Source organism: Trachurus japonicus, chromosome 11 (assembly GCF_045865225.1).
Source record: "Trachurus japonicus isolate A0001 chromosome 11, Traja_1.0".
Taxonomy (NCBI): Eukaryota; Metazoa; Chordata; class Actinopteri; order Carangiformes; family Carangidae; genus Trachurus; species Trachurus japonicus.
The window spans coordinates 12613023-12623496 of NC_140917.1; the positions used below are offsets into that span (position 1 = coordinate 12613023).

The 10474-nt window shown below is 41.1% G+C and overlaps 1 protein-coding gene across 1 annotated transcript; it reads left to right on the forward strand.

Moving 5' to 3' along the window:
* Nucleotides 1-641: 641 nt before the first annotated feature.
* pdia8 (protein disulfide isomerase family A, member 8) lies at nt 642-8131 on the forward strand. The gene is made up of 13 exons (XM_085791026.1): nt 642-918; nt 1395-1473; nt 1628-1745; nt 1831-1938; nt 2025-2154; nt 2766-2879; nt 3727-3852; nt 3936-4118; nt 5154-5262; nt 5373-5501; nt 5914-5993; nt 7474-7531; nt 7632-8131. Exons 1-13 carry the CDS (start codon nt 755-757, stop codon nt 7719-7721), a joined length of 1488 nt encoding a protein of 495 aa, XP_085647152.1. The 5' UTR covers nt 642-754; the 3' UTR covers nt 7722-8131.
* Nucleotides 8132-10474: the final 2343 nt, after the last annotated feature.

Sequence of the window (10474 nt, forward strand, 5' to 3'; positions counted from 1 at the left end):
GTTTTTTTTTTTTTTCAAACTGATTTATTGATTTCATTTATCATCAGATCATTTGATGACTGAGCTGCTCTCCTCTTAAACAAATACATCATCAGTCTATAACATTTTTCACTGTTTTAAATAACGGGTACTCTTAAAAAAAAGTAAAATAATTATCACTTTTTTGTTAATGGGGACAGCAATTAATCACAGTATCCTCCTCTCCTCTCAGGGTGTCCATTAAAACTCCTTACATGAAGCGGCGCATAGTGATTGACAGGTCATTGAACCAAAGGGATGATTACATCACATCACCGAGCAACCAATCAGAGAGCAGCTTTCCGGTATTTTCTCTGTAGGCCCCGCCTCTCTGACAGGTGGACGGCGAGAGCAGCGAGTCGTGAACACAACATCAGTTAGATAGGATTATACCGGAAATGCGGTGAGTGGGTTTCAAAATAAAAGCATATACTAGCTCCTGTGGGGCGAAATAAGGATGTTTTGTATCTCATATGTATAGCGAATATATAAAGTGTTCTCTAGTATTAGTTTTAGTATGTATTACTCATTCGCTTGTAGATTTTTAACAAGGATACTCGATGGCTACTACACTTGTGACTTTAGTTTGAAACTCCCTACCGGAAGCAAGCGTGTTTTCATCTGCCTTAACGCTCGGTGTTATGAAGAGGGTCTGCTCGGTCCGCACCGGTCACCATCTCAGTCATATTTTTTTATTTTTTCCTTTGTAGTCATTCATCTTTTTCCCCCCTCTATCATGGCGGTCGCTGCCCGCCTCCTTCCTGCCGTTACTTTGGTGCTGATGTCCTGTTTTCCCGCCGCGGTTTCGTTGCGTAGAGACGTGCTCGAGCTCGGTGACGCGGACTTCGACTACTTGGCAGCGGAGCACGAGACCATGCTGGTGAAATTCTACGCTCCATGGTAACGGAACGGGAATTAGCATTAGCACCGTTAGCTCGGGAAATACAAATACAAAGATGTTGTTAAAATGTGTTTCTGTTGTGAAGTAATGACGGACTAATAAACTGCTGCATGTGCCCACCTTCATCCCTCTATCCATCCTCGTCTTCCGTTCACCTTTTTCATCCCTCCGTCCTCCCGTCCTTCTCCTTTCATCTATTTCTTTCTCTTTCTGTTTATTTTCATCATCCATCTTTACATCCTTCCTTGTTTGATTGTCCTCATTTGTAACCTCATCTCCTTCCATGCATCCTTGTTACCTCCTCCCTTTCCATCCTCACCCCCTTTTTCCTTTTAATTGCTATATCTAACGTTACTTCCTTCCCATTCCTCATTTCTTAATATCTTTAATCTGTCTTTTCTTCACCTTCTTTTACTTCTGTCCACCCCTTTGCTCATATCTTCATTTCCTTCCCTCTCTTGTCTTCACCTCTCAGGTGTGGTCACTGTAAGAAATTGGCTCCAGACTTTGAGAAAGCAGCGACCCGACTGAAGGGAACCGTCCAGTTAGCAAAGGTGAAATAATACTAACACTGTCAGCTGAATGAGAAGAGTGTAACTATCCTGACTCCTCCTCCTCCTCCTCCTCCTCCTCCTCCTCCTCCTCCTCCTCCTCCTCCTCCTCCTCCTCCTCCTCCTCCTCCTCCTCCTCCTCCTCACCTGTTTCCAGGTGGACTGCACCGCCAGCTCAGAGACCTGTGGTCGTTTCGGGGTTTCCGGATATCCCACTCTGAAGATTTTCAGGAATGGAAGAGACTCTGCCCCTTACGACGGACCTCGCTCTGCAGGTTACAAAGATAAGATACACCGATACGTATAAGATCAATACACAGACAGAAACTGACGGTATGAAAAATAAATCTGTGTGTCCAGACGGGATCTATCACTACATGATAAAGCAAACGGGTCCAGACTCGGTTCACCTGAAGACTGAGGAAGACTTCCAGACCTTCATCAGCCACTACGATGCCAGTATTATAGGTACGATGCCGTGGTCTTCTGTTGTTTTACATCATATATCACATCACATGAATTTGTTTTAACAAAATGTTGTTCCTGTCCACCAGGTGTGTTTTCAGGCGCAGAGAGCTCTGGTCTGCCAGAGTTTCTGAAAGCTGCAGGTCTGCTCAGAGAACAGTTCAGATTTGCGCACGCCACTGACCTGAAGCTCGGGGAGAGTCACGGAGTGAAGTCTGAGTGAGTGAAGTTAAAATCATGCTCGTACTGACTGGGGGCTTTCAGACGTGTCCCATGGGCTTCTTCAGCAGGTGGAACATGCTTCGTTTTCTACCTGAATAAAGTTCCATACCTGTGTCACATGATGACAAGTTGTATGATTTATACCTACTGAAGGAAGCACAGAGATGCAGCTGAAAGCCCTGGGGGTTGCTAAGTAAGTCTACCTTGAGTTTAGGATGTTTTGTTACTGTATGTTACATGTACTGTTTGTTAATCTATGTTGTGTTCCTCTGTGTTGCGTGACTTTCTGTTCCTTAGGTCAATAAATAACCTTCATTCTGGTGTCCTTCTTGTTTATGACAGATTAGACTACACAAATATACACATCGTAACGTCGTATATGATATATAACGTTATCTACCGCTCTGTTGATTGATTTCTCGCCGGCTTCGCTGTAAACAAATGCACATGGCCGAGAGGAGGGTTAGCAAAACAAAGGAAAAGCCACCGGACTTGCATAGTTCCTCTTTAAAATGTTAAATTTTCAGCTTGTAATTTTTACCTTTGTCCACTCGTCAGAAAATCAGTTCAGAGTTCGAAGGTCGTCTATTCTCTCTCCCGTTCTGTAGGAGTGTGTTGCTGTTCAGACCTCCCAGACTGGCCAACAAGTTTGAGGACAGCGTCGTGGTGTTCAAAGAGTACCTGACCATCGGATCTCTACGACGCTTCCTCAGAGACCAAATGTAGGTTTTACTGATCATCACCTCAGCACAAGACAATCCTTCCAGAAAACACAGACTTTTTTTGTGATTGTTGCAGGCAAAAATCCTTGATTATGTGGCGGGTTTGAAAAAAAACAAAAACGATGGAATATGCATATGAGTATTTATTCAATTTTATGTGATGAAATTGCGGGAATTTGCTGAAATTGTGGGAGCTGAAAAAAAGCGATTTGATGAAAAAGAAAAAAAAAATGATTCCCCTAACCTCACCTTTCTATCTTTTGGGCTGCCTTACACACACACACACACACACACACACACACACACACACACACACAAAGCTGTTACTAACATTACATCATGGCCGAAGCGTATCATGGCCCTATTTAATATAATGTAATACTGTAATGTATATTGTTGTAACTGCTGCCCTCTTGGCCAGGTCGCCCTTGAAAATGAGATCTCGATCTCAACGGGTCTTTTACCTGGTTAAATAAAGGCTAAATAAAATAATCCCTTTGTCCTAATCACTGAAACAATTCAATATTTTGACATTTGTTGTAAAGCATAAGCATAATTATATTTTATTATTGGGCAATTTCTTTAATTCTCTGCCTCACACGGTTTTGTTTATCTTCTCGCAATTACATCACTTCATAACGTTCCCAAGGCAACTGCTTCTGTGTGAAGTAACTATTTTCAACTTCATACGGTGAAAGTGTGCCGTCTTTGGAAAAAATGCGACGCCCTGCATAATATGCGGACTTTGGCTGATTATGTTGAATTATGCAGTCGCATAATCATGTTTTTTTTTGGTGAGGCTGACACGTCTCTGTCTCTGTGTTCACCTGTCTCCCCCTGTCTGTAGTTATGGTCTGTGCCCTCACATGACTCCGGAGAACAGGGATCGTCTGAGAGTTCGTGACCTGCTGACGGCGTACTACGACCTCGACTACCATCACAACGTCAGAGGGTCCAACTACTGGAGGAACAGGTAACGCACACGTGCAGGTAATAGACAACACACAACCTCTCTGTTACCTGAGCCCCTCCCCGTCCCTGATGTCTTGTTGCCAGGGTGATGAAGGTGGCGTCCAAATACCCTGGACGGGGTCTGACGTTCTCAGTGGCCAATACGAAGGAGTTCTTGTCCGAGCTGGAGGAAGACTTCGGTTTGGGGACGTCGGACGGAGGAGAGCTGCCGTTCGTCACGATCCGGACCAAACTGGGCTACAAGTACACGATGAGGGAGGAGTTCACGTACGTCACGTTACTATGGTTACAGCATGTTGGCTAATGTGTCTGAAGGCATGAAGTGTTTCAAACATGTTGGGACAATCAGGTTGCCGTGGTGACACCTGTACTCTAGACCAGTACATCAAGGACCCTAAATCGTCACAAATTAGACCACGGACCCCCATTTGACCTAATTTTGAAGCAAACACCAGAAATACACGAAAATTTGTTCTGAGACTGAAGAACGTTACTTTTTTAGTCAATGTATACTTTCAACTTAGGACCAATGGCGTGAATTTTTGGAAATATTGTGGAGAAATTTCTGGAAAAAAGTGGTACAATTTTTCCAAAAATGTTTAAACATTTCTAGAAAAAAAGTGAGAAAAATTCTCAAAAGGAAAAAGTAAAAAAAAAAAAAAAAAATCCAGAAAAATGTGGTAAGATTTAAAAAAAAAAAAAAAAAAAAAAGTTACAATTTTTCTAGAAAAAGTGGTAAAATTTCCCCCCCCAAAAAAAAAATTAAATAAAAAAAAAAGAGTAATATCTCAAAAATAAAAGTTTACAAATTTTAGAAAAAAGTGGTAAAATTTCAAGAAAAAGTTGGGGACCCATTTGAACCCTCTCAAAAACCACTGCTCTAGACAAGTCAAGGTCAATGTGTGTCAGTTTAGTTTATTTGTCACTTATATCACTTTTTATCATGATTTTTTAAATGTAAAGTGTCTTTGAGCATTTGTAAAAGCGCTTGCAAATCAAATGTATTATTATTTATTATTATTACTATAATTACAAGTAATTGCAGTGAAATTCCTACCGGTATGTACCTTTTGGTCATTGCATAAAAATAAAAGCACAAGAATGTAAAATTAAAAAAAAGAAAAGCAATAGAAGAGGTAGTAGTACATAGTGCAAATAAAAAGTAACATATGCATATACATGTATATTGGTGTATAGATGATTGTTAAAACCTAAAAAAAAAGTCTAACGTGCAGAAGTGCATGGAGATGTATGTATGTGTGTGTCTGACTGCCTCATCCTCTCCGTGTGTGTGTGTTTCAGGAGGGACGGTGAATCCTTGGAGAGGTTTTTAGACGATTACTTCTCAGGTCGACTCAAGCGCTACGTGAAGTCTGAGCCCGTACCTGAGAGAAACTCGGCCGTTGTCAAGGTGAGTCCAGACTGAGAGAGAGAGAGAGAGACGGTGTCACGTTCTCGATTCAGGTCCAGTAGAAACCAGATTTCTGACGTCTCTCTGATCTCTCCGGTCCTGTGCTGCAGCAAGTTGTCGCTGAGACCTTCGACGACATCGTTAATGATCCCAAGAAGGACGTTCTGATCCAGTTCTACTCTCCGTCCTGTCCGCACTGCAAGAAACTGGAGCCGGTGTACAGAGAGCTGGCTGATACGGTACGTACATCACCGTCATCATCATCAGTTAGTGAGCACGACATTCCCACATTTCCTGATCATTTGGTACCGGGACGCAGAGAGAGAATGAAGAAATATATAATCATTTGTTTTGTCTAATTTACACTTCTGGTCGTTTTATTTTGGAATTTTTTCCACTTCCGTCCGTGCTTCTTCCCAGCGCTGCACGATTGACAGGCAGGTCCCCAAGCGTAAAAGAGTAAAAAACACACGACTCAATAATGACACGACAGAAGACCTGACGACTGCCAACAAGGAGAAAGATAGAAAAACGTATTAATTGAATTAAAAACGTTACAGAAAACCATGCGACCATCTACAATTGGTCCTTTTTTTATACGTGTGATGTAAACAGAAGTCTCTCATCTCTCTCTTTCTCTCTGTTTCTCAGCTGTTTTCTGATCCACACATTGTCATCGCCAAGATGAACGCTATGGATAACGACGTCCCACTGGGCTACGATGTTCAAGGGTGAGCGCTGGGATTTTATTTGCATCTTTATCTCTGTACAAATGTGAAACAAACTCACTCCACAGCAGATCTCACAACCACACAGAACTCTTATTAAACCTCCTGGACAGTGATTTAAATCAGTAATCCCCCAATTTTCATTAGGGATGCACAATAACACGATCGGTACAGATCATTTTTGGGCCGATGTGGTTCACATTATTGGCCAAAATACAGATAAGTCTGATTATTATAGTATCCACAAGTTTCCCAACGTCATCTATGGGCAAACCCGGAAGCCGGTTTTGCCGGGTTTGGTGGAATTGTACGTTTACGTTTCCATGGTTTTCAGTCGTTGTCATAGTTGTGGTAAACGCATGGATCTATTAACGCTGGCTTTTAACACGGATGTCAGTTTGTGTGATATCCACTGTTAAAAGCTGCTGTGATGATCCATGCCTTTTACAGATTTACATTGAAAAAAAAAATTTAAAAATCCATGCATTTACCGCGACTACCGAAACCATGGAAACGTAAACATAAAATTCCACCGGAAGAGCAAAACCGGCAAAACAGGCTACGTTTTTGACGTTCGGAAAGAGGTGGATATTATTGCCTTGATTTTGCTCATTTTCGTAACTGTCAACTGTTGTTAAAACCCTCCCGTTGTCGGACACGACATGAAACTACTCCAGCTCAATCATGCACACAGAAATAGTAATGTTTGTCCAATCATTAGTTTTATAGACTTTACAAACATCAGATTAGTCTAAACGGTGATATAGTGACGTGAAAAATTAGATAGCAAAACTCTCGTCCGTCACTATTGTTCTCATGCTGGTTTTGAAGTTTGTGTAAACAACGATGCAACAATAGTTGTTAAAGCAGAAGTAAGTGGTCCGGTCGTTTTCGCTAATGCTGCGTTCCAGGCAGGCTTTTGAAATCGTAAATTACAGCTTCAAGTCACAACTTACGACTTTGTAGCGTTTCAGGCAACCCACTCGTGTTTTTCCGACCTGTTTTACCTGTGAAAGTCACTATAACGGCCACTCGTAACTTCCGACCCGTGAACTCGTACCAGATCGAACTGGTACCACTTCACGGTCGGAAAAATACGAGTTTCCTTGAACGCACCATAACAGTCCTCGTCCCTACGTCGCCACATTCACGCGCGTCCCTTGGCTGCACACACAGCCCTGCATGCCGTTCTCTCTCCTCATTGGATAAAAACTGTAGGATACGATAAATGTTTTCTCCTCGGCTCAGAGCAGAGCAGAGGGACTGACAGACCCGTGTTTCAGTCCAAACACTCTATGTAAGTGATTGCTGTTGGAAGATATAACTATTTAAGACTTATATTAACACAAATATATCACTTACTTCTGCTTTAATACTAATAACAAAAACTTTCATAAAGCTCCTTTACACTAGAAACTCATGTGAAACATCAAATCAAAGACTCAGATCTTGTTTCTTTACCTCCCTCTGCCTCTGTCTTCAGGTTTCCCACCATTTACTTTGCTCCAGTGGGTAAAAAGGACGAGCCCATCCGATACCAGGTAACGCACAACGACCCCCGAGTGTCGGCAGCTTCGTTCTTAACTCTGAACATGTTTGAGTTTCAGCCGATCGGCTGACGTCTCCTCTCTCGGTTGTCAGGGCGCTCGAGAGCTCAGAGACTTCCTGAAGTTCCTGAAGCGCGAGGCGAGTCACGGTCCGGTCGTCAGCGGCTCGAAGGACGAACTCTGACACCTTCCACCACCGACGTCCACCGCTCAGGTCTGACCACCGGGGGGCGCCGCCAACTGGTTTTCATGACCATGAACATTCATAGGGAGGACGAGACCGGAGCCCCGATCCTGGTGGCAAGACCGGGACCGGGATTTGGACCTTGAACCAGAGACAGGAAGTGATGAGAGGACACCCGCTGGTTTAACCACAAAACACCTGCTTAATACGATGACATCACCGTTACACACCTGGTTTATTTTAATGTTATTTATGAGGTTCCTTAAATTATTTCATCGACTTATTTATTTATGAGGTCATGTGGGACCGGCGGCTGGTGCTCACCCGTCTGTCTTGGCGACGTAAACGGTGAATAAGTGACTGAGCACAACTGACAGACACTGCATGTGTGAGGCTGCTACAGTGAAAAACAGTTGTGATGTAATGACAAGTTAAAGGGATACTTCACCCAAAATCGATAATTCACTAAACGTCTCCTCACCGTCATGCCAAGGAAGGGTTTGGAGAACTTTCTGAGTCATCAAAACGCTTTAGGAGTTCCAGGGGGGGTCCGGCTGGTAACGGATGTTCATATAATGGCGGCGGATAGAGTTCACTTTTGAATCGTCCAAAACACACACTATGAAACATCCAGATACCTCCATACTGCTCGTCCGCACTGACCCAAGTGTCCTGAAGCTGCAACATGAAAAAGATGTTAGGAAAAAAATAATTTGATCTCTGTTTTTAGCTCCCAGTGGCTCTGTTGATGTTTGTGCGCATGTAAACACAGAAGAACATCTCAAATGTTGCGCATCTCGCCCAGCCACTGGGAGCTACTGCTACAACAAGGCTAAAAACAGAGATCAAATTATTTTTTTTCCGAACAACTTTTTCATGTGGCGGCTTCAGGACACTTGGGTCAGTACTGACGAGCAGTATGGAGGTATCTGGATGTTTCATAGTGTGTGTTTTGGACGATTCAAAAGTGAACTCTATCTGCCGCCATTATATGAAAATCCGTTGCCAGCCGGACCCCCCCTGGAACTCCTAAAGCGTTTTGATGACTCTGAAAGTTCTTCAAACCCTTCCTTGGCATGACGGTGAGTAGACAATTGGTGAAGTATCGATTTTGGGTGAAGTCTCTCTTTAAGTCAGAATATGGAAAATTTCAATGTCACAACTTAAATAAATAAATAATAATATTGATGGCAGAGATCTTGGTTAATTTAAGACTCAGACCTCTGACTGCCGACACTTCAGATGCACGAACGTGAAAACTTTGCGTTGCCCAGACTGTCGATGTCAATTTCTCTAAAAGTCTTGTTGTCAAATTTAATTTTGAAATTTCATGGGAAAAATAACTTATTACACAACAACATATTTTTCCTGCCTGCCAGGTGTTTCTGAGGAATTATGAATATTATTTATTTTTATTTATGCACAAAAAAAATGGAACTTATTTATTGATGTCATCCGTGGATTTTATATTTAGTGTTTCTCAATGACAAACTTTTATTTTTTATTATTTATTTTTGGGTGTGGGTGGGTGGAGCCTCTTTGTTTACTGATGCAAACGTGTTCTGAGCCTTATGACTGTCAGGAGGTATAAATTATTGTTTACACTGAAGAGGAGCTGAGAATATTTAATAAAGATCAATTGACTGATATTACACTCTGTTGTGCGCTTTCTGTTGTACTGTCACCACATGAAACACTTCACCTTATAATCCTCACAATTAATACAAAAGTAGAATTATAAAATATATATAACATCAAATATATATAACAAAAACTTGAAAGCCAGTTTAAAACAGTTTTTGTGTTTTGTTTTTTTTCATTATAGAAAGATTGTGATGTCATTGATTATTTCCTATGGGTAGCAAAAGAGCTCTATTATTAACCTGTCAGTTATTAACTAATAATACAGTTAATAAGCTGTTTATTTCACCCTTATTTATTGATTATTAAACAGATTACCAGTTGGATCATTTGAAAACTCTTTCATTTGGATGAAAACAGCTTGCTTGGTATTTTATAGCCGATATACAGATATTATTTATACCTAATGATAGTTTTCATGGACCGTTTATAAATCCATCAACATTACCATTGTAGATTACTACAGAAACTATCAAAGCTATTGATCTATAAATCTTACACTGTCATTGTCTAATTATGAACATTTTTGATGAACTTTGGTTGGTTTTAACCATAAAACCACTATTTTAAAACAGTTTTTTATTTTTTCATTTTTCAGTAAAGTGATGTCATTGATTATTTCCCGTGGTATAACATTAGAGCATTAGTATATTATAAACCTGTCATTTATTTACTAACTATACAATCAATATGCTGTTTACTTAACCATTATTTATTGATTATTAAACAGATTACTAGTTGTATCATTTTTGAAAACTGTTTTGGATGTAAGCGGCTTTCTTTTGTATTTTATAGCCAATATACAGATAATTATTTATGCCTTTCATTTCATTATAATTCCATCAACATTTCCATTGTACATTACAACAGAAACTATCGGTCTATACATTTTTACACTGTCATTGTCTATAATTATGAACATTTTTGATGAACTGTGGTTGGTTTTTCACCATAAAAGGCTGAGCTTTGTCTCCTCGTGATCCGCTTCAACTGCTTTGAGCTCATTGACTCTATTGGTTAAAACACCTGTCCGTCAAAGTGTTCCTGGCCGCTGATTGGTCGATCTGCCGGCCTCTCCCGCCCCCGCCCGTTGAGCCCTCCTTCTCGTCGAT

Coding starts and splice junctions, on each gene's coding strand:
- pdia8 (XM_085791026.1), top strand. CDS start 755: ATGGCGGTCGCTGCCCGCCTCCTTCCTGCCGTTACTTTGGTGCTGATG. Junction 919..1,394: donor GTGAAATTCTACGCTCCATG/GTAACGGAACGG, acceptor TTCACCTCTCAG/GTGTGGTCACTGTAAGAAAT. Junction 1,939..2,024: donor CTACGATGCCAGTATTATAG/GTACGATGCCGT, acceptor CCTGTCCACCAG/GTGTGTTTTCAGGCGCAGAG.